This window comes from Dipodomys merriami, unplaced genomic scaffold (genome assembly GCF_024711535.1).
Source record: "Dipodomys merriami isolate MVZ:Mamm:240054 unplaced genomic scaffold, mDipMer1.0.p SCAF_26, whole genome shotgun sequence".
Lineage (NCBI taxonomy): Eukaryota > Metazoa > Chordata > Mammalia > Rodentia > Heteromyidae > Dipodomys > Dipodomys merriami.
Window position 1 is genome coordinate 4,696,539 of NW_027204048.1, and position 22,270 is coordinate 4,718,808.

A 22,270-nucleotide genomic window follows, 5' to 3' on the forward strand; every position below is an offset into this window, starting at 1 on the left:
AACTTGTCAGCAATGTGGGTCACACTTGTCATCCCAGCTGCTCTGGACGCTGAGATCTAAGGATCGTGGTTCAAAGCCAGCCACTTAAAAGCGGAAGTAGGAGGTGTGGCTCAAGGGGTAGAGCACCATCCCGTGTAGGGAATAGAACAAGTGGGCTATGTGCGTGCGTGCGTGCGTGCGTGCCCGCCCAAGGCAGGCCAGCCAGGTGCTGGGCTTGTTCCCCCACAGTCCTAGTTCAGAGTGCCAGATGAAGAAAATGTAGGATTTGTTTTAAGGTAAAAACAGCAAGAAGGTGGCAGAGCTACAGGGAGGAGCCGGGTCTTTCCCTGCCATTCTAAAGCTTTACGAGACCCATCATCCTTACCTGCTTGCACTGCTAATTTGTGTGCCTGTCCTGGGGCTTGAACTTGGGGCCCTTGCACTGTCACACTTGGCTTTATCCACTCCAGGCTGTCGATTTACCACTTGAGCCATAGCTCCACCTCTGACTTTTTAGTGGTTAGTTGAAGATAAGAAACTGATGGACTTTCCTGCCTGGGCCAGCTTTGATACTCAGCTCAAGGTAGCTAGGATTCCAGGCATGAACCACTGGCACTTGGCTGCTACTTGAATTCAGGGCCTTCGGCGCTCAGTGGGTTTTGTTACCCAGGGCTAGGGTTCTGACAATAAGCCACGCCCACTCACATCACCGAGATGCCACTACTGGAATAACACCAGCCCAGCCCGTCAGGGGAGCCTTGCCACCCAGACACCCCAGCTTCCCAACACCCTGCTCAACCTGCTCACTGAAACCACGTCTTGGCCCTGTCTTCTGATAGGTTCTGGATCCCCACTGCTCTTCTACTGGGTCTGGCAGGTAATAGGAGTGGATGAAGCAGGCCAGGCACGAGGCATGTCAAAGCTTAGAAACACACAGAACTTTGTCAGCTACAGTGGCTTCTGAAGGGGGACAGGCGGGGCGGGCGCTTATTTCCGATGCGGGTGGGGTTTGGGCCATCCTCAGGAGGCGGGCCCGGGGCCGGCGCGGTCCTCCGTCCTGCTCAGCTTCAGGATGGAGAAGAGCTGCTCACAGACGAAGGTGCTGCCGAACATGGAGAGGACGCGGGCGCAGTGGGCGCGGAAGCGGGGGTAGCTGCTCTGCAGGTGCTTGCAGAACTCGGGCACGCCCAGCCGCTCGTACTGGGCCCGCAGCGCAGAGTTGCACTGCAGGTCGATCACCTCCATCTGTAGTTCCTCGGGCACGTGGTCCACTGTAGCCGAGAAGGGTGAGCTGAACAGCCGCAGCTCGGACTCCTGCGCATGGAAGGCAGCCAGGCGTGCCTGGAACTCTGCCTTGAGCCCCGCAATCCTAGGGATGTAGCCGAGGGCGTCGCTGGCGCTGCGGGACACGGCCCTGAGCGTGGGGAAGTGGGCCAGGTTGTTTCGGGCCAGTTGGGTCTCCCAGAGGGCCAGCTTGGCCAGGAAGGCGCGAAACAGATCGAACATGCGGGTGACGAGCTGGGGGTGGACCTGCAGCGCCAGGGCCAGCGAGTTGAGGTGAGTGGTCACGTCTACCAGGAAGGCCAAGTCCAGCACCCAGGCCTTGCAGCTCAGCTGGGGCAGCGGCCTCCCCCGGGAGGACAGGAAGGAGTCGATGTCCTCCAGCGACTCAAAGAAGCGTTGGAGCACCAGGCCTCGGCTGAGCCATTTGACGCCGGTGTGGTACCACAGGCTGCCGTACTGGCTGTCCAGCTCGTACAGCAGGGCTGTGAACTCGCCGCGGTTCAGGCCCCGGGAGCTGATCCAGTTCACCGAGTCCACCACCACCTCCATCACATGCTCCATGTCCAGGCTCTGGGCGCACAGGGTCTCAGGGCGGATGATGCAGCCCAGGGATTTCAGCTCCGAGCCCTTGCTGGCTGCAGCTGCCCTGGCGCACAGCCTGGGGACCAGACCGTGGCTGGAGTCTACCATGGCGGGGGAGCCAGTGGATGCCACACTGACCAATTTGGCCCAGTCGATGTTGAACTTCTTCAGACTCTTCTCCACGCGGGTGAAGGTCTCGCTGGCAGATGTGGCGCCCGTCATGGGCACTGTATCCAGAAGTTCCTCGGACACCTCAAAGTCGTCGTCCACACCACGGATGAAGATGGCCAGCTGTGCCGTGTTGTTGATGTCTGTGATCTCATCGATGGCGAGGGAGTAGGCCATGAACGACCGGATCTTCTCACGCAGCCTGGCCCACAGACCCCCGGCTGAGTCCTCCCTCGGGGGCTCGGCCGAGGTGGGTTCTGGTGGGCCAGCATTGGGGAGTGCAATGGCGGGGGGGCCCAGGAGGTACTTGGTGAGCCCCGTCTTGAGCTCAAGCAGCTTGAGATCCCGTGCGTGCTCGGTGTAGCGGTCGTAGTGCTGGCTGTGGCTGGTGCGGTAGTGGCGCCGCAGGTTGTATTCCTTGGCCACAGACACACTCTGCTTACATATCAGGCACATGGGTGTGTTCTGCACCTCCACGAAGAAGTAGGCGCGCTCCCACTTCTCCTGGAACACACGGCCCTCCTGGTCGATCTTGCGCTTGCCCACTTGGACAGAGACACAAGCAAGAAAGACTTCACTTTGCTCCTTTTCTTTTTATGTGCACCAGCCCTAGGGCTGAAAATTCAAGGCCTGGGCACTATCCCTGAGCTTTTTTGCTTAAGGCTGGTGTTCTACCACTTGAGCCATACCACCACTTCTGGCTTTTGGGGGAAATCACTGGAGATAAGAGTCTCCTGGAAAGCCAGGCGCTGGTAGCTCCCGCCTGTCATCCCAGCTACTCAGCGGGCTGAGATCTGAGGACTGAAGTTCAACAATCCAGCCCAGACAGAAAAGTCTGTGAGACTCTTATCTCCAATTAACCACCAGAAAGCAGGCAGTGGTGCTGTGACTCAAAGTGGTAGAATGCTAGCCTTGAGCAAAAGAGCTCAGGGACAGCGCCCAGGCCCTGAGTTCAAGCTCCACAACTGACAAAAAAAAAGAAAGAAAGAAACATAGGCAGGATTGGGGGTTAGCTCATTGGTAAAATGCATGCCTGGTATGCGTGTGAGTCTGGAGTTCCATCCCCAGGATGGAAACAAGTAAATGTTAACACAGAATCTAACAGATGAAACGGTTTGTACAGACTCCTGGCTGGTGGGGCTGGGGGAGGGGCGGTGGGAGCCTGGGCCTGAAGCCTGGCACCCGGCACCCAGAACTCACCGTTGCTCAGCTCCAGTCCAGGCAGCGGCCTGCAGAGAAGGAGACATGGTGAGTGCATGGCACGGTCCCCTCCTGTCCCTGGGCTCTGCCTGGCTTCTTGTTGGTGCCATGACAGGCACGGAGGAGCTGGCACCAGGCATGTTCCCCAAGACAAACGCTGTGTGATACGGGGCAGAGGGCCTTGGGGACTCGGGCCTGGGCAGCCCTGGTCTGCGAGGGCAGCATCTGGACCCTGATGAGCTCACTCCACTTCATAATGATGGAGAGAGCCGGGCCCCTCACCCACCTGATGACCGTGAACTTGATGAACTCTGCAGCTTCCAGGATCCGCCTCATGGAGCTAATCTCCAGGTACCCAGGGGCTTTGAATACCACGCCCGGGGGCATGCCATCAATCACCACACAGCCGGGGTTGAAGGTGATCTTCCTGTAAGGAACCTTCACGGGGAAATCCACGCCTATTGCCTCACCTGCCACGCAAAAGGCAAAGATGCTTCACATGGGGGCTCTGTGTTCTTCTCCACGGCACTCTACGTTTAAAGTACAGTTTTACAAGACATCCTCATCAAGTGAAAACCAGCAATGGCCACTCACTCCTGTAATCCCAGCTAGGCAGGAGGCGGTAGTAGAAGGGTCTATGATTGAAGCCAGCAAAAAATTTAGTGAGCCAGCAGCAAGAGATGGAGGGCATAAGGAGGATCAAATATATTACACAGGTACATATGAGGAGAGCATAAAGGCAATCTCCAAATATTTAATATTTTGTGCCAGTCCTAGGGCTCGAATTCAAAACCTTGTACTTTTGCCTGTTGTTTTTTTTTTTCTTCTTAAAATGGTGCTCTACCACTTGGGTCACATCTCTGCTTCTGGCTTTAATTGGAAGTAAGAGTCTCACAGACTTTCCTGCCCAGTCTGGCTTTGAACTGTGATCCTTAGATCTCAGCTTCCCAACTAGCCAGGATTACAAGTGTGAGCCTCAGTCACTTGGTTGATTTTTACTGACTTTGAAGTTGGTGTGAGTGGTAGATCATTTCTCCACCTATTAAACAGGAATTATCTTGGTACCTACCTGAAAGATTTGAGGACTATACATGCCAAGTACTAAATTATACTCATCCATGCTAAGAACTGAGCAAATCAAAGGCAGCTATTAAAATACACACTACCTTTAAAGACAGCTCCCTTACACACAGATCAACTTCCTGTAAGATACTCTTTTCCAATGAAATATTTCAAGTATATAATTCTTGGATACATAAATTTAAAAATGTACCAAATTTCCGACTGAAGAGGTGGTTAACCTGTTCTCGCAGTTGCTTGATCTTCTCCACGCTTGTTAACTTTTTCTTCTCACTGTCTAAAAAGAATGACATAACCAAAAAGGGTTGCTACTTTATTTTTCCACTGGGAAAGATGCTGGTGATGGGTCCCAGTTAGCACTTACCTGCCTTATTCAGGTCATTTCTGGCATTAAGTGAGCATTTTGGACATTTGCAAATGGACACCATCATAGATGGTGAGAGAATTTCCCCAGTGACAGATCCACCCTCTGGGGAACATTTTCAATACTGTGCAAAACCAACACTTCTCAGAATTACTGTAGAAATCTTATCCAGTGCAATATGACAAGAAAAAGGAATGAGAAATCAGGGCTAGAAGGGAATATTCTAAGCCAGGTGCCAGCGGCTCATGCCACTCAGCTACTCAGGAGGCTGTGATCTGAGGATCAGGGTTCAAAGCCAGCCCAGGCAAAAAAGTCCTTGAGACTCCTATCTCCAATAAACCACCAGAAAACTGGAAGTGGTACTGTGGCTCAAATGGTAGAGCACTTGCCTTGAGCTAAAGAGCACAGGGACAGTGCCCAAGCCCAGGGTTTAAGCCCCATGACTGACAAAAAAAAAAAAAAAAAAAAAGGAAGGCATATTCTGCAATGTTTTAAATTTGTGAGTAACAACTATCTAAAATTCCAGAGACATAAACAACAAATAATCCTAGCGACTCAGGAGGTTGGGATCTGAGAATCACAGTTCAAAACCAGCCTGGGCAGGAAGGTCTGTGAGAGTCTGATCTCCAGTTAATCATCAAAAAGTCAGAAGTGGAGCAGTGGCAGAGAACTAGCCTTAAATGAAAGAGCTGAGGGACAGCACCCAGGCCCTGAATTCAAGTCCCAGTACTGGTACAAAACGAAACAAAACAACACACACACACACACACACACACAAAATGTGTGCTATGAATAACATGTTGGGTATGTGGTAACTTACAGTATATTTTATAATCTTGAAATATTCCTTAGTATTCAAGTTGAATGATGCAAAACACAAAAAAAAATTCTAAGAGAATAATTCATGTCACAGAATGGTTACGACAGGGGCTGGGAAGGTGGCTCAGTGGTAGAGTGCTTGCCTTGCATGCATGCATGAGGCAGGCCCTGGGTTCGATTCCTCAGCACCACATAAGCAGAAAAAGCTGGACGTAGAGCTGTGGCTCAAGTGCTAGAGTGTCAGCCTTGAGCTGAAGAGCTGAGGGACAGCACCCAGGCCCCACGACTGGCCAAAAATAAATAAATAAATAAATAAATAATGGTTATGGCTGAACTAGACAAAATATAAATTAGATCAAATCAAACGAACATCCCTACCCGGAACTGTCACCTGCACGATCTTAAGGTCTTCCATACTTGCTGCAGAAGCTGTGATACTGGACGAGTCTGTGTGTCCTTAAAACAGAAAGTTCAGTTCAGAATGTGGGGGGAATAAGGCCAATTCTCCACAAAGATTCAGAGTGTCATGGCTACCATCTAGGGGTAGAGTCCTTCTCTCTACTAGTTAAAGAATTAACTGGCAGGAAAGGGTTTAAGGTAAAGAGTAAGTTTGCTTGAAAATAAATGCCTTTGTTTTAAGGAAATTCTCCATGTAAAGGGGTCTAAAGAGGATCCAATCCGGTCCTCTGGGGTGGGTTTTAGAGCATGGGCTCCTCCCATACCTCCTCCCCAGGGCTGTGTGCTAATTGGTTGACAGCTGGTGCACAGACCACCCAGGCTCTTTTCTTTGGTTGAATGGGAACCCAGGTCATTAAGGAAAGTGTTTGAGGGGGAACCCTGAGCATCATGGGAAGTAGTGTTTGAGTGGGAACCCTGGGCATTATGGGAAGTCATGTTTGAGTAGGGACTGAGGGCATTATGGGAAGAAGTGTTTGAGCAGGAAGCATTGGAGCAGGAGCCCAAGGCACTATGGGAAGAAACACCATGATGGGATGTTACCAACTATGTTGTATTAGATCTCCCTCTTTTTTTTTTTTTTTTAATCACCTTCTACTTATCAGTCTTCCATTTCCTCTCTGTTTCTCTCCCTTCTCTCTCTCTCAAGTGAAGTTGCCCTCCCCCAGCTGTTCAGGAAGCAGAGTAAACACACAAAGTGACTGTGATGAGGAAACTGGCCACCAACCTTCCATTTTCACGTGGGCTTGGGGGGCCTCGCTGGCTTCAGAGGAGCTCAGTGGTGCAGATTCTTGGAAAGAAACCATCTCAAATGACATCTGCAATGCGCCCTCCTGAGTCCCGCAGGTGGCCCTCCACCCTGCAGGGAGCTGGTCCCCACTCTGATCGCATGCGAGGTGAACAGGGGGCGTGGCTTCTACTGAGACGGCAGATGACCCTGAGGGACTTTTTTGGCAGGCTAAGAGGAGACAGAGCCCTTCAGATCCCATTGTAATCAGCTCCCACCTTCTAGAAGGGCTGTGAGCATCACAGGCTCACAATGCATTCTGTTGTCATTAGGAATACTATGAAAAAAAGATGGCAGGGGCTATGGCTCACACCTGTAATTCCAGCTCCTCAGGAGGCTGAGATCTGAGATCACAGTTCAAAGCAAGACTGGACAGAAAAGTCCGAGAGATTCTTATCTATCTCCAATTAAGCCACAGTACCAACAGCACCCACCAAACAAAACAAATAAGCAAACGGCAACAAACATCCTGCAAGCTTCCAAAAGCAGAGAGCAAGGGAGGGGGCGAGCATGAACCCGCTTCTCATGTTTCTAACCTCCCATTGTCACATCCATTTCCATGGCTTCTTTGCTCGTGGACTCGTGGCTTCCTGAAAGGAAAATGTAAGCAATGTAAGGATGAAGGGAGAAACATAAATTAGAAAAAGGTGATTTAACAACACATACAACTCAAGGCCCACAGGAATGCTGAACTACTTCTACTACTTGGAGTAGAATGTTGGAATGCAGGTAAGCAAACTGCTTTTATTGTTTTATTGTGTGTGTGCATCAGTTCTGGGGCTTGAACTCAGAGCCTGGATGCTGTCCCATGGCTTTTTTGCTTTTCTTGTAACCAGGCAACTGAAGGTTGGTCAATCACAGCAGTCAAGATTCAGCTGATCACAAATTGCCCACTGATCAGACCATGTGCATAGAAGGCAGGCAAATGCCCATTGCAGCCGATCAGATTGGGTTTGGCTGACAGTTCCATTCATTGGGAATGTAACCTGCCCGTGTGGGTGTGGATAAATGGGGGTGGCTGTTGGTGTGTGCAGGGGTGGGCGGCATGGAACTCAGGAGCATCTTTCTCATGGAGTTCTTTCTGGGTTTGAGCCTTTGTTGCTGCTGTAGTGAACTGTGATAGTTAAGCGGTCTCAGGAGAAAATTAAACTGTGTAAATATTGTGTTCTAAATTTATCATACGTTGATGACTACTGCTTTACTCAGTATTTTATTCTAACGGATAAATAAAAGGTGCTTTTCCCACTGCAGCTGCTTTCCACTATGCAATAAGTGGCTGTTTAAATCTAGAGTCTACCAAAACTTACACGTGGAGGTCAGAATGGCAGATGGCTTTACATAGCATGCCCAAGGCTTTGGGCTGGGGTCTCCAGCACCCCAAGAGAAGCTGACAAGTGCCCTCACAGCACACATGGTCATGCCACTCAAGTATCTTTTTTTTTTTTTTTCTGGTGGGTCATGGGGCCTGAACTCTGGGTCTGGGCGCTGTCCCTCAGCTCTTCAGCTCAAGGCTAACACTCTACCACTTGAGCATCACCCCACTTCTGGCTTTTTCTGCTTATGTGGTGCTGAGGAATCGAACCCAGGGCCTCATGCATGCAAGGCAAGCGCTCTACCACTGAGCCACCTTCCCAGCACCTCAAGTATCTTTCATCGTTTTTGGAGACTGAACTGGGCCTCGCTCTCCTGTTACCGTGAGCCAAGTAACAAGCCAGCAAGATGTCACATGATGAGCTGCCCTGGCTTTTGTCTTCTTTGACCTGAACTTGCTGGTTTTGCCTCAAGTTCTGGTGTTTACAGAATTTGTGGAGGTTATTCATGGCCTCCAATATTTCCTGCAAATTGCTGGCTACATCAAGAGGCTTGATCGGACTGTTTGGGGTGGAGTGGTGGTGAGAATCCTGTCCAAAGGCGGCATATTTTTTGCCCACCCCCGGCAGGAAGCTGTGATTATGTCTGATCCAACCTTCTTATTTTTTTGTGCCAGTCCTGGGGCTGGAACTCAGGGCCTGGGTGTTATCTCTAAACCTCTTTGTACTCAAGGCTAGTGCTCTACTACTTGAGCCACAGCACCATTTCTGGCTTTTTCAAAATAGTTTATTGGAGATAAGAGTTTCATGGACTTTTCTGCCCAAAGCTGGCTTTGAACTGTGATCCTCAGATCTCAGCCTCCTGAGTAGCTAACATGTCAGGTGTAAGTGGTCAGCGCCTGGCTTTATTGTTCTGTTTCTCTATGTTTGAATATTTCTCTTTGCCATTGATTTGTAGTTTTCTTTCATTGTTGTCTGATAAAACAGGTGGTTGTTTCTATTTGTAGTATTTGTGAAGATTTGTTTTATGTCCTAAATATGATCCATTTTGGAGACAATTCCCTGGGCTAAAGATGCTATAGAAGTATTCTGTAGATGTGTGTTAAATGCATCTGCTGCCGGGCGCTGGTGGCTCACGCCTCTAATCCTAGCTACTCAGGAGGCTGAGATCTGAGGATCGCGGTTCAAAGCCAGCCCGGGCAGGAAAGACCATGAGACTCCTATCTCCAATAAACCACCAGAAAACTGGAAGTGGCGCTGTAGCTCAAGTGGTAGAGCGCTCGCCTTGAGCTGTAAGAGCTGAGGGACAGCGCCCAGGCCCAGAGTTCAAGCCCCACGACCGACAAAAAAAAAAAAAATGCATATGCTTCCAGTGTCGTTTAATTTGGAAGTTGATTTGATCTTTGGGGTGTGGCTAACCTGTCCATGGTGAGAGGGAGGTGTTGAAGTTGCTCGCTGTTACTATCTGTGGGTCTCTCTGTGTCCTGTAGTCTCTTTATGTCCAAGTTGGCTATGTGTACCTTGGTACTGTTACACACAGCTTCTCAGGGGGTTGCTTCCTTTATTTATTTATTTATTTATTTTTTGGGTCCGGTTGTGGGGCCTGAACTCTGGGCCTGTGCGCTGTCTCTCAGCTCTTCAGCTCAAGGCTAGCACTCTACCACCTGAGCCACAGTGCCACTTCCGGCTTTTTTCTTTTTGCTTATGTGGGGCTGAGGAATCAAACCCAGGGCCTCAGGCATGCAAGGCAAGCGCTCTACCACTGAGCCAACTTCCCAGCCCATGCTTCCTTTATATAGTGTGACTTTCTTCATCTCTTCTAATTTTTGTTTTTAAATGCTGGCCCTGGGGCTTGAACTCAGGGCCTAGGTGCTGTCCCTGAGCTTTTGTGCTCAAAGCTAGCGCTCTACCACTTGAGCCATAGCTCCACTGCCAGCTTTTGCTTGTTCACTGGAAAGATCTTCCTATACCTATAGGCTTCTGAACTGTAATCCTCAGATAGCAGCCTCCTGAGTAGCTGGGATTACAGGTGTGAGCCACTGGTGCCAAGTTAGGATCTAATTTTATTCCTTATTTTTGTGCTCCTAGGGACTGAATCCAGGGCTTCCCATATGCCAGGCCAAAGCCCAGTCCATGCCTGAATGGAGAATTGAGATCGTTAATCTCCAGAATTATTACTGAACGTTATACACTAATTCTTGTCATTCTGTTGTTGTTGTTGTTGTTTTTGCCAGTCATGGGGCCTGAACTCTGGGCCTGGGCGCTGTCCCTCAGCTCTTCAGCTCAAGGCTAGCGCTCTACCACTTGAGCCACAGCTCCACTTCTGGCTTTTTCTGCTTATGTGGTGCTGAGGAATCGAACCCAGGGCCTCATGCATGCAAGGCAAGGAATGCTTGCCTCCAAACCATGATCCTCATATCTCAGCCTCCTGAGTAGGTGAGATTATAGATGTGAGCTACTGGCCTCTGGCTGCATGTCCCTCTTTCATCTCTACCTCTTTCCTTGGCTCAGCCTGAACCACATGCTGAAGCTCTTGCTCTCCACATTCCAGATGCCCTCGACTCTCTTTTTTATTTTTTTTTCTGGTCGTGGGGCTTGAACTCAGGGCTTGGGCACTGTCCCTGAGCTTCTTTGTGCTCAAGGTTGGCAATCTACCACTTGAGCCACAGCATCACTTCTGATTTTCTGGCAGTTAATTGGAGATAAGAGTCTCATGGGTTTTCCTGCGTGGGTTGGCTTTGAACTGTGATCCTCAGAACTCAGCCTCCTGAGTATCTAGGATTACAGGTGTGAGCTGCTGGTGCCATACTCTTACTTTTTGGTGGCACTTGTTCACTTTGCCATGGCGTCTGCATCCTCGTGGCATGGGCAGAGACTGGGCACTGGAGTGACTGCAGTCTGTCCTGCTTTCCAGTCCTAACTGCCCATGTGTGTGTGGCCTGCCCACCCTGTCATGGTCCTCCTAGCACCAGCTGTGGGAGAGCCTCGATCAGGGTGGCATGGGCCTCTGCTCTACCGCTTCCTGCTCCCCTCTCAGTGGCCTTGGTGCCAGGGGATGGGCTGGTCTGGCCTGGCCGAAGTGTGCTTCGTGACTGCTCCCTGCACATGCGCAGGGCCAGGCTCTGCCACCTGTCGGCTTGGGGGGGGCAGGGTCAGCATGCATGGGTGGGGACGTCACCTCCTGTCATTTGAAACATGGAGAAGGAAAGTGCTGGAGGCAACATTACCTTGCACACCACCCTCATCGTCCTCAGGATCCTCTGACTCTCTCTTGACAGACACGGCCTCATTTCTCGGCGACACACTTGTGTGTGACACACCTGTGTGACACAAACAGTACAGTCAGAGTCACCCACGTCTTTTGGTCCCACTTGTGTGGATAGTGACCCTGTGCTCTGCCAGTGGCTGCCTGCGTGGGACCAGCGTAAACGGGACACTGTGTGTGGCTGGTGACCCACTTGTGACCAGCATGCTTCTCTGAAAAGCAGCTGCCAAGTAACAGAACACCAGTGGGAGCCAGGACGGGTGGCTCACGCCTGTAACCCCAGCTACTCAGCTACTCAGGGGACTGAGATCTGAAGATCTAGGCTTGATGGGCTGGGAAGGTGGCTCAGTGGTAGAGCGTTTGCCTTGCGTGCCTCAGGCCCTGGGTTCGATTCCTCAGCACCACATAAGCAAAAAGAAAAAAGCTGGAAGTGGCGCTGTGGCTCAAGTGGTAGAGTGCTAGCCTTGAGCTGAAGAGCTGAGGGACAGTGCCCAGGCCCAGAGTTCAGGCCCCATGACCGGATCTCCCCTCCCCCCCCCCAAAAAAAATGATCTAGGCTTGAAGCCAGCCTCCAACAGGGAAGTCCAAGAGACTCTTATCTCCAATGAATCACCAAAAGCTGAATGTGGACCTGTGGCTCAAGTGGTAGAGTACCAGCTTTGAGCAAAAAAGCTCAGGTATGGCACCCAGGCACTGAGTTCAAGCCTCAGCACCAACAGAAAAAAAAAAAAAAAAAAGAAAAAAAAAACACAAACACTTGATAGACTGCTAAATACTCGATTCTAGAAGTGTCCATGCACCTACCAGAATCCTCCTCAGGTTCAGTTTTCACATCAATGGGGCCACAGCTGCAAGAAGCAAGGGAACTCTGTTCAGACAGGCAGTAAAAGCCAGGCCCCAGGCCCTTTGCACATGCAGAGTTCCCAGGTCCCCACTCCATTTCATCAACCTCATGCAAAACCACCTCAACTATAACCAGGAAGTTCTTAATGATCGGCTACAAAATTAAACATGGTGGTAGGATTCAACTCATATTCCTTGGATTCCTCCCAATGAAAGCTACACACAGTAAGGAGGAACCCGTCCACTCTCTTTTATACTGTGTCTATCCCTCCCCCTCCCCCAGTACTGGGGCTTGAACTCAGGGTCTCACACTCATTCAACTTTCTTGCATGGCTGGTGCTTTACCATTTGAGCCACACTTCCAGTCCTATTTTTTGGTAGTTAACTGGAGCTGAAGTCTCATAAATTTTCTTGCCTGGGCTGGCCCTGAACCTTGATCCTCGCATCTCAGCCTCCTGAGTAGTAAGGATGACCGGTGTGAGCTACAGCCCCAGGCTGTTTCTGAGAATGTTACATAGCATGGGCTGGCCTGGAACTTGTGACCCTCCTGCCTCAGTCATCTCAGGACTGGAATTACAAGCATGTGCCACGACTCCTGGTTGTGCTTTCTTTTTTTTTTTAGTCGGTCATGGGGCCTGAACTCTGGGCCTGGGCGCTGTCCCTCAGCTCTTCAGCTCAAAGCGAGTGCTCTACCACTTGAACCACAGTGCCACTTCCGGTTTTTTGGTGTTTAACTGGAGATAGGAGTCTCACGGACTTTCCTGACAGGGCTGGCTTTGAACCTCGATCCTCAGATCTCAGGCTCCTGAGTAGCTAGGATGACAGGCGTGAGCCACCGGCACCCAGCCGCTGCTCTGTTCTTTACCTCTCATTTGGTGGCAGGGTCGGTCGCTCAGCCTCCATGGGCATCCCACAGCCATCTGTTTAGGAATAAAGACACACTGGTCTCCATGAGCACCTTCAGATATGGCCGCTGGCCAGGCGTGTGGAAGGAAAGGAAACACAGAGGCAATGGGACTTCTGCTCAGGCCCACGGGCTGGGAGCAGGGGCAGGAGCCCACCGCAGCTGAGACTATGGAAGTGCTGTGGTGGGGCAGGTACTGAGACTCCATGTGCGGATGTGGTCCCTGTATGCATGTGTGCAGGGGTGCCTCTGTATGCAGATGTGGCCTATGTGTGGCTGTGGTCCTGTGGTGGACCCATGTGTAGGTGTGAGCCCTGTGTGTGGATGTGGGCTGTGTCTGGTGCAGGCGTGGGCTCTCTGTGCGGTGAGGATGCCAGCAATGGGGTGGCTGGCTGCAGGACCCTGCTGAGCCCCCGCCTCTGCTGTCCCAGAATGGGGTGAGGGGGGGAACTGTTGTCTGCCCACAAGCTCCAAATGTCACTCCTCCCCATCCAGCTCTGAACAGCAGCCATTTCTACTGTGTTTGTTCACCAGATGTGTGGTCTGGAGGTGACGCTGTTCTGTGCCAGCCGTGAGGCCCCACAGGGCTTAGAATGGTGCCCCGGACACATAAGGTCCATGGGCCATGCCAAGTGCTTGGAGCTGAGCCCGGCACCACACCAGCCCTAACCCATGGCTCATCCCCACTACTTATGGTTCATGGTGGCAGTCACAGTCTCAGGCCACTCACAAAGGCCACACGCCACCCCCTGTGCCCGGCCTTGAGAGTCAGGTTCCGCCCGCCCCCTCTCTCCCCAGCCAGGCTTGGCCAACACCCCATGGGCGGGTGACACCTTTCCCTAGGCCTGCGCTCCAGCGTGGGCTCCTGTTGGGTGTCCACACTGGGAAGAAGCGGTCACTCACCCAGCAGCCCCTTGGCTCCATGGACAGGTCTGCAGGAAGAACGACACACAAGAGAAATGTGGACAGTTAGCACTGTGGGCAGTGCTGGGACCTGATGCTTGCTACAGGGCTCTACCACCCAAACCACACCCTCAGCTCTTTCTTCTTCTGTCATTTTCCTCGGTAAGCCTCAGACTACGACTACTCTACCTCCACCTCCCTAGTAGCTAGGACTACAAGCATGCACCACTAGATCTGGCTGAACTTTTCAATGTAACAGGCAGTAATAAGCTGATCACATTTAAGCTCCCAGCTGCAGGCGCTCTACCAAGGTAACATGCTTCCAGCTCATTTTGTTACTGGTTGTTTTAGAGATGGGATTTCATTGCTACTCAGTTGTTTGGGCTGCAAATCTCCTATGTTCTTTTCCTGTTGGAGCTGAGTGACAGGGGCATGCCACCACGAGCAGCTCATTCCAGTGGAGTCTCGCAGGCTTGTTCCGCCTGGGCTGGCCTGAAACTGTAATCCTCTGGATCTCAGACTCCCAAGTAGCTAGGATGACAGGCACGAGCTGCCACGTCCAGCCCCAGCCTTCCTTCATACAGACTACTAGGATGGCCTCGAACACGTCACCTGCTGACGACGAAGGAGATTCTTTCCTTGTTCGCCAAAATCCACTTCAGGGTGGCAAGGTCGTAGTTCTCGGGACGCTGGAAGGCCAGTCCTTCTGGCAGCCCGTACACCCCCACAGCCACCTGGCCACACAGCATCTGCTCGTAGGGCACGGATACCGGGGCCACAGTCCCCAGGGCTTTGCCTGGAACAGTGTGCGCAGACACCAGCTTCGCTTAACATCCACCACAAAGGCACACCACAAATGCAGACATGGTGTTGGGCTTTGAAGGGACATTCAATCACTCTCCCCATCTACAGATTAAAGTAATCCCAGCCGGTGGCTCATGCCTATAATCCCAGCTACTCAGGAGGCTGAGATCTGAGGACTGTAGTTCAAAACCAGCCTAGACAGACAAATGTATGAAACTCTTAAACTCTTATCTCTGATCAACCAGCAAAATGCCAGAAGTGGAGGTGTGGCTCAAGTGGTAGAACACCAGTTTTGAATGAAAAAAGTTGAACAAGAGGTGCAAACCCCTGAGTTCAAGCTCCAGTACTGACAAACAAAACAAAATAAAAACCAACCACCCTTGGTCCTCCAGATCTGCCTGCTGAGTAGCAAGGATTACAGGCATGAGCACGGGTACCTGGCTATAAATGCCTACCTTACTACATGAGGAAGGGGTAGGGTGGTAGAGGGCTGAGAGGCAACAGAATCTATGTGGGAAGTCTTTCACTGCAGTCCTGGCCTGTGTGAGGCTCTTGGAGGGGGATCAAGGACAAGACTGACAGATGTGGGGTTTGGATGGATGGGAGATGACCGAGCTGTGTTCTGGGTGACACAGCCAGGTCCCCAAGCACTAGGCTGTGTATGACACGAGCCTGGGTTTGAAGTCACACTTGCACACCCATCTGCATCCAGCTGTGCCCTTGGCTTGCTTATTCATGGCTGATGCTTTACCCCGTGAGTGATGCCTCCAGTTCAGCATTCTGCTGATCAATTCGAGAGAGTCTTCTGGGCTTTCCTGCCCAGGCTGGCTCTGAGTCATGATCCTCCAGATCTCAGCTTCCCGAGTAGCTAGGAAGGAGGACAGGGGCGAGCCCCCTGCATCCCTGCTCCAGGTTCTCTTGGCTCGGTCCCTGTTCTTTGGGGACCATCTAGAGACTCGTGTACGACATGTACTGACCATAACATGAGCAGAAGTAGGCGTCCACCGCTCTCCTGAGCACCTCGGCCTCCCCACAGTGCACCTGTGGCTTGACTGCAGGGCTTGGAGGCTTCTCCTTGCTCCACCTTTCCTCACAGCCTGAAAACAGGGGTGAGGGGGTGGGGTTAGAATCTGCTCATTCTACTGTCCCCTGCGATCCGAAGCAAGAGGAAGAAACAAAACAGAGATTAAAATTTTTTTGTTGTTGTTGTTGGTCATGGTGCTTGAACTCTGGTCCTGGGCACTGTCCCTGAGCTCTTCAGCTCAAGGCAAGTACTCTACCACTTGAGCCACAGTGCCACTTCCAGTTTTCTGGTGGTCAATTGGAGGTAAGAGTCTCATGGACTTTCCTGCCCAGGCTGGCTTTGAACCGCAATCCTTAGATCTTAGCCTCCTTGGTAGCTAGGATTATAGGTGTGAACCATCGGTTCCCGGCTCCGAGCTTTTTTTTTTTTTGCCAGTCTTGGGGTTTGAACTCAGGGCTTGCGCTCTGTCCTGAGCCTCTTTGTGCTCAAGGTTAGTGTTCTACCACTAGTGGTACCACAGCACTACTTCTGGCCTTTTCTGTTTATGTGGTACTGAGAAATCAAACCCAGGGCTTCAAGCATTCTAGGCAAGCACTCTATCACTAAACCACCTTCCCAGCCCCTCTCTGACCTCTTTTGTTAAAGGCTAGCACTCTATCACTTTGAGCCACAGTGCCACTTCCACTTTTCTAGTGGTTAATTGGAGATGAGTCTCGACTTTCCTGACAGGGCTGGCTTTGAACTCGGATCTTCACATCTCGGTCTCCTGAGTAGCTTAGATCGCAGATGTAAGGCACTGGTGCCTGGCCAGAATATCTTTTTACTTGGCACACAGGGACTGTATCTGGATATCATTAGGACATTTGCATATCAATTCCTTGTCATTAAGAAGAAAGACAGCTGGGAATGTGGCTCAGTGGTAGAGTGCTTACCTAGCATGCATGAAGCCCTGGGTTCAATTCCTTAGTACCACATAAGCAGAAAAAGCTGGACGTGGTGCTGTGGCTCAAGTGGTAAAGTGTTAGCCTAGAGCAAAGCTCAGGGACAGTGCCCAGGCCCTGAGTTCAAGCCCAGGACTGGAAAAAAAAAAGAAAAAAGAAAGAGTGGGGTGTTTGCAAATGTGTTGCTTATCCCTGAAATTAATCTGTCCACCCTAGCTACTTAGGAGGCTGAGATCTGGAAGACAGGTTCAAAGACAGCTCAGGCAGGAAAATCCAGGAGACTATCTCTGATTGATCAGCAAAATGCTGGACTGGAAAGCAAGGCACAAATGGTAGGGTACCAGCTGTGAGCAATCAAGCCATGTAAGAGTCAAGGCCCTGAGTTTGAGCCCTGATGCCAGCAGTAAAATAAAAATGAAACAACCCTGGACATGCAGGGCCCTGGTGGCAGGCACATGTCTTTCCACACATTTGGAAATCTGTAGCAGAAGATGGCTTGAGCCCAGGAGTTCTAGACCTGCCTGGGCAACACAGGCCCTATCCAATGACACTTTAGTCTACAGTCTTTGAATTTATCCTACAAAACTCAAGTGTCCTGGGGTGGAGGCCGTGGACAGCCGGGTACGAGGCAGCTGTCCACCATGACGACGCTGGCGTGGGGGAATGTGGGGAACGTGAGTGTGCGTGGAGAACGTGGGCACAAAGATCTGCGGGCTTCACAACTCAGGGCGAGGATGAAGCCAGCACGTACAGTAGGCTGAGAAGTCCTTCTGCAAGTCCTTCCTGGCATTGACGAAGGCGCGTCCCCTCTCTGTCCCAACTACGAACACATCGGTCTCATATATGGCCATGCAGGCCACTTCCGCCTTGGACTTGGCCAGCTCCTTACACTGCAAGCAGACAGACAAAAGTGGCAGAGAAACTATCAAAAACGCTTTTGGTGGGGCTGGGAGGGTGGCTCAGTGGTAGAGTGCTTGCCTTGCATGCACCACATAAGCAGAAAAGGCTGGAGGTGGCGCTGTGGCTCAAGTGGTAGAGCGCTAGCCTTGAGCTGAAGAGCTGAGGAACAGTGCCCAGACCTAGAGTTCAGGCCCCATGACTGGCAAAAAAAAAAGAAAAAAGCCATTTTCAGACATTATGGCAAACTGTACAGCCCCACAGCCTCATCTACATGTGGATGCACTCTCCTCTTTTTTTTTCGGGGGGGGGGGGGAGGGGAGCAGTCATGGGGCTTGAACTCTGGGCCTGGATGCTGTTTCTGACCTCTTCAGCTCAAGGCTAGTGCTCTACCACTTGAGCCACAGCGCCACTTCCAGTTTTCTGGTGGTTAATTGGAGATAAGAGTCTCACCAACTTTCCTGTTTGGGCTGGCTTTGAACTGCTACCCTCAGATCTCAGCCTCTTTAGTAGCTAGGATTACAAGCATGAGCCACCAGCACCTGGCCTGGTGGTTTATGGAGATAAGAGTCTCATGGACTTTCCTGCCTGGGCTGGCTTTGAACTGCGATCCTCAGAGCTCAGCCTCCTGAGTAGCTAGGATTACAGGCGTGAGCCACTGGTACCCACCTTGTACTCTCCTTTTGCAGCCTCCTCTTCATCTTTATCAGGGACCCAGGTAGAGTGGGAGGCAATGTTCCACTACAGTGTGACAGCCTCCATCTCAACAATCATTTCTTGGAGGATTTGAACTCAGAGCCCCCACCTGCTAGGCAGGTGCTAGGCCACTTAAGCCATGCCCCTACCACTTAAGCCTCTGCTTTTGCCATTTTGTTTGTATTTTTATGAGACAGAGGTTTTGTTTCCTTGCTCAGATTATGCTTGAACTTGAAATACTCCTGCCTCATCCTCCTGAGTGCTGGGATTACAAGTGTATGCTATCACCCAGCCTGACACCTGGACTCGCCCCTCCCCCACGGGAGAGGAGCCCTCAGGGCAGATGCCACCTCACCATAGATTCCAGTGCAGACACAAGAAACGTCACCACCATCCGACTTTCTGACATCTCCTCATCTTCAACGGGCAGTGAGGACATCGCTACCTGGGCCATGGTTCCTGGGCAAGAGGGGCAAGGAGGACGTGAGTAGCACAGCCCCAGGGGCCCTCTGACTGCACACTCACTGGGAGAGTGCTCACAGGTAAAACCTTCCCTCCCAGATGAAGCTTTTCCTGTTAGGTGTTTGCAGTCCAGGGGATAGGCCAGCTCTGCGCTGGGCTATGCTCCACCACTGAGCCCAGCCTTGAACTATTAAAAGAACTTCAGGGTCTTACCTCAAAACTACTGAGTCAGGGAAAGGCCTGTGTCTCAAGTCTGTAATCCTACCTACCCGAAAGGCCAAAGTAGAAAAGGCCAAAGTAGAAAAGCTCTTGAGACCAAAGGAGAGATGGAGGCATGGCTCAAGTGGCAGAGTGTCAGCCTAGCAAGTGAGTGGGGATGCAGTGAGTGGCACTGCCATGGTGTCACACTGAACAGCTTTTTTACCAACAGTTCCAGCAAGAAAACTGGGCAAACAGAGGCAGCTGTATGGAGAAGCTAAACATGGTAAGGTGTGTGTGCGTGTGTGCACATGTGCGTCCCTCCCAGGAAAACAAGAGCTTTTCTGCTCAAGGCTCGCGCTCTACCATTTGAGCCAGCTCCCCTTCCAGCTTTTTGCTGGTTAACTGGAAGTAAGTCTCAGGGGCTTTCCTGACCCAGCTGGGTTTGAACTGCCATCCTCTGGTCTCAGCCTTCTGAGTAGCTGGGATTCTACAGGGGTGAACCCTGGCGCCGGGCCTTGACGGCGTTCTAACCCCTTAGCTCGGGCGGGAGGGCAGCCCCCAGCGCTGCCAGCCTTTCCCCCATGAACTCTGCACGGGAGGCGTAGAGCCGCGCTCCAACCCCGCCCGGTCGGGCACGCCCACAAAACCCACACCAAGCGTGATGTAAGGAGGCGGAGCCGGAGAGCAGTTACCAGGCAACAGCGGCGGCCCCGCCTCCTCACCTAACCAATTAAACGCGCCACACGTACGCTGGGCGGAGCGTAAGCTCACGCTCACCGGTCTCGCAGAGCCCCGCCTCCTGAACTCGCTCAGCCAATCAGTATAGAGGAGGACGGGCGCGCGCTCGGAGGCCGCGCGGCAGGGCTTTCCGCCCCACCCCCACTGCTCCGGGCCTGCCCGTGGGAACGGGATTCGGGGGATGTGCGACGGCCGCAGGCCGCCTCCCCGGGTCTGCCGGAGGAGAGTCTCTGTGGCGAGTACCCGCTCGTGAAGGCGGCGGGGGTCGGTACCCACCTGAGGCGCTGGCCGGGGTCCGAGGCCTGGCCGGGGGGCGGGAGGCGCGCGCGCACGGGGGCGGGGGCGCGCACGCCGCCCGCGCTCCTTCCTCCTGGACGTCTCGGCTTTTTTTTTCTCCTCCACTCTCGCTTTCGGGAGGCCTTTGTGGGGCGTCCGCCGCTCCTGAGTGGGCGGCGCCGCTTCCGGTGCCCGCGCTCCGCTCGGCCAGACGCCGCCCCCCGGAGGTGGGGTCGGGGCTCCCGCCCCCGCGCCCCCTCCCGGCGCCGGTCCCGCGCCCCGAGGCTGCGTCAGGGGAGTGTGGCCCGCCCCCGGGCGGCCCGCAGCCGCGGTCGCCGGCCCCGCCGCGGGGGGGGGGGCGGGGGCGGCGGCGGGCGCGCTGACGTCACCACCCTCGCCTCGCGCCGCCCTCGCCCGGCCCAGCGGGCCCTGCGGCCGGCGCGGGGCTGGCGCCTGCTTGCTTGTTTCGCGTGCTCTGCCTCTCCAGCCTCTCTCCGGACCCGACCGAGTTTTTGCTGGTTATTTTAGAGCTGGGTTCTGGGTCAGTTCCTGCTGGGGCGGCTTTGGAGCTGCCGCCTCCTGCGCGGCTGGGGGCACATTTTAGGATAGAGGCCGGTGTATGTGGAGGTTGTATTGTGGCTCACGATTCTGAGTTTTGCTCAGATTCGTGCCTGGGATACTTGGCGCATGCGCGCTGGAAGATGTCCTGAGTGTTGGCGTTTCTCTCCCGGCAGAGGTGCGTGGCCGAGGCCCGCGGTCACCGTGGCGCCTGCATTCAGGGTTGCGAATCAGCCCCGACGTCGTGTCTCCCAGTCAGTCTCTCTCATTACCGCCTGAATTGAACGCAGCTCATCTCCTACCCGGTGGGATGTTTTTATGCCACTTGACAAGATGATTTTTAAATTTATCAGGAAGTAAATGTTATGAATAGCAGAGTCAATTTTGAGAAAAGAAGAGCTGAAGCAGGGATTTTTGATAGAATTAGCATATTCTCAGCAGCTGAAACCTTGTATTAGCACAACAATAAACCTTTGGAACAGCTTCCAGAAATTGACTCGCAAATTTTTGGAAATTTATCATGTATTCTCGGTGGCATTTTTTTTCCGTTTTTGTTTTGTCCTGGTAGTGATCCTTGAAGCAGGGCCTCACACTCCCCTTGGCTTTTTTACCCAAGGCTGGCACTCTTACCATTTGCGCCACACCTCCACTTCCAGCTCTTTGCTGCTTAATTGGAGATAAGAGCCTCTTGGACTTTCGTGCCCCAGCTGGGTTTGCATTGGTGGGGTGGTGGGGGGCAGGGCTTGTGATCCTCTCATTTTTGTCCCCCAGTGTAATTGGGGTGACAGGTGAGTATCACTGCACCCTGCTTTTTGTTGAGTGGGCTCTCAAACTTTCTGCACCTGTACTGGTCTGGAACTGGGATCCTCCTGACTGCCCCCCCTCCTCCCCCAGCTATCACAAAGGTGTGAGCCACTTGCACCCCGTGTAATGTTAGATAATTCTTTTTAACCAAGTACAGTCAGTCATATAAATAAGTTATTAATAAAAATGGAAACGTGGGCTAACCAAAGTAAAAAAATCGACTTCAAATTATTGAAGCCAGCCAAACACGTTGGCGTGTTCTGTAGAGCATGTAGTCCAGGAGTTTGAGACCAACAGGTAAAAATGTAACAATGGGGAAAACATAAGGAAACTCCATTGCAAAAAAGAAAAAAAAAAGTAAAAATAAAGTAGTCCTGAGCAGGGGTTTCAACAAACCCGTAATCCTAGCTACTCAGGAGGCTGAGAGCTGAGGCTCACAGTTCCAAGCCAGCTCCGGGCAGGAAGGTTCCTGAGACTATCATCTGCAGTTAATCACCAGGAAAGTGGAAGTGGAGCTGTGGCTCCAAGTGGTAGGGCGCCTTAAGTGATAAAAGGTCAGGGACAGCGCCCAGGCCCTGAGTTCAAGCCCCAGGATTGACGAAAAAGAAAGTCCTGTTTACAGTCCAAGTGCAGTACAGGCTGTCTTATGGAGGGAGGAGGGAACGTTTGCTGTGGGACCATCTTTTCCAAAATGAACAAAAAAACAGCCTTTGCCAACATAGAAATCTGTCTGTAAAGCCGATCCTGATGTGCAAAATGGGGAAGTCGCTCTGTGAGCGGGGCGGAGCCACACCCAGCTCCCGGTCCCTCTCAGCGAACAGGCGAACGCCGGGTAGACACTGCCGCCCAGTGGCCAGAGCCGCGACAGCTCCGGCCGATCGAGGCTTTCCAGAAAAGCACGTTCAGGCCCGCTGTGCCTACCAGG

At 52.3% G+C, this 22,270-nt stretch overlaps 1 protein-coding gene across 5 annotated transcripts; it reads right to left on the minus strand.

The window, feature by feature from the left end:
* Positions 1–248: 248 nt before the first annotated feature.
* LOC138836904 (general transcription factor II-I repeat domain-containing protein 2B-like) lies at positions 249–20,274 on the minus strand. 5 transcript variants are annotated; one of them, XM_070035577.1, is made up of 17 exons: positions 19,984–20,272; positions 18,662–18,765; positions 17,465–17,603; positions 15,726–15,845; positions 15,500–15,616; positions 14,557–14,740; positions 13,945–13,973; positions 13,003–13,057; positions 12,099–12,142; positions 11,257–11,349; positions 7,256–7,309; positions 6,660–6,722; positions 5,855–5,932; positions 4,487–4,570; positions 3,500–3,683; positions 3,214–3,242; positions 249–2,558 (listed from the first exon to the last, which is right to left on the minus strand). In XM_070035577.1, exons 2-17 carry the CDS (start codon positions 18,758–18,760, stop codon positions 1,000–1,002), a joined length of 2,931 nt encoding a protein of 976 aa, XP_069891678.1. In that variant the 5' UTR covers positions 18,761–18,765; positions 19,984–20,272; the 3' UTR covers positions 249–999. The 5 variants fall into 5 exon arrangements, with proteins under 5 accessions (XP_069891678.1, XP_069891681.1, XP_069891679.1 ...); XM_070035580.1 differs by lacking the exon at positions 19,984–20,272 and adding an exon at positions 17,692–17,812 and having other exon boundaries at positions 18,662–18,740; XM_070035578.1 differs by lacking the exon at positions 4,487–4,570 and having other exon boundaries at positions 19,984–20,274.
* Between the last annotated feature and the right edge of the window lie 1,996 nt (positions 20,275–22,270).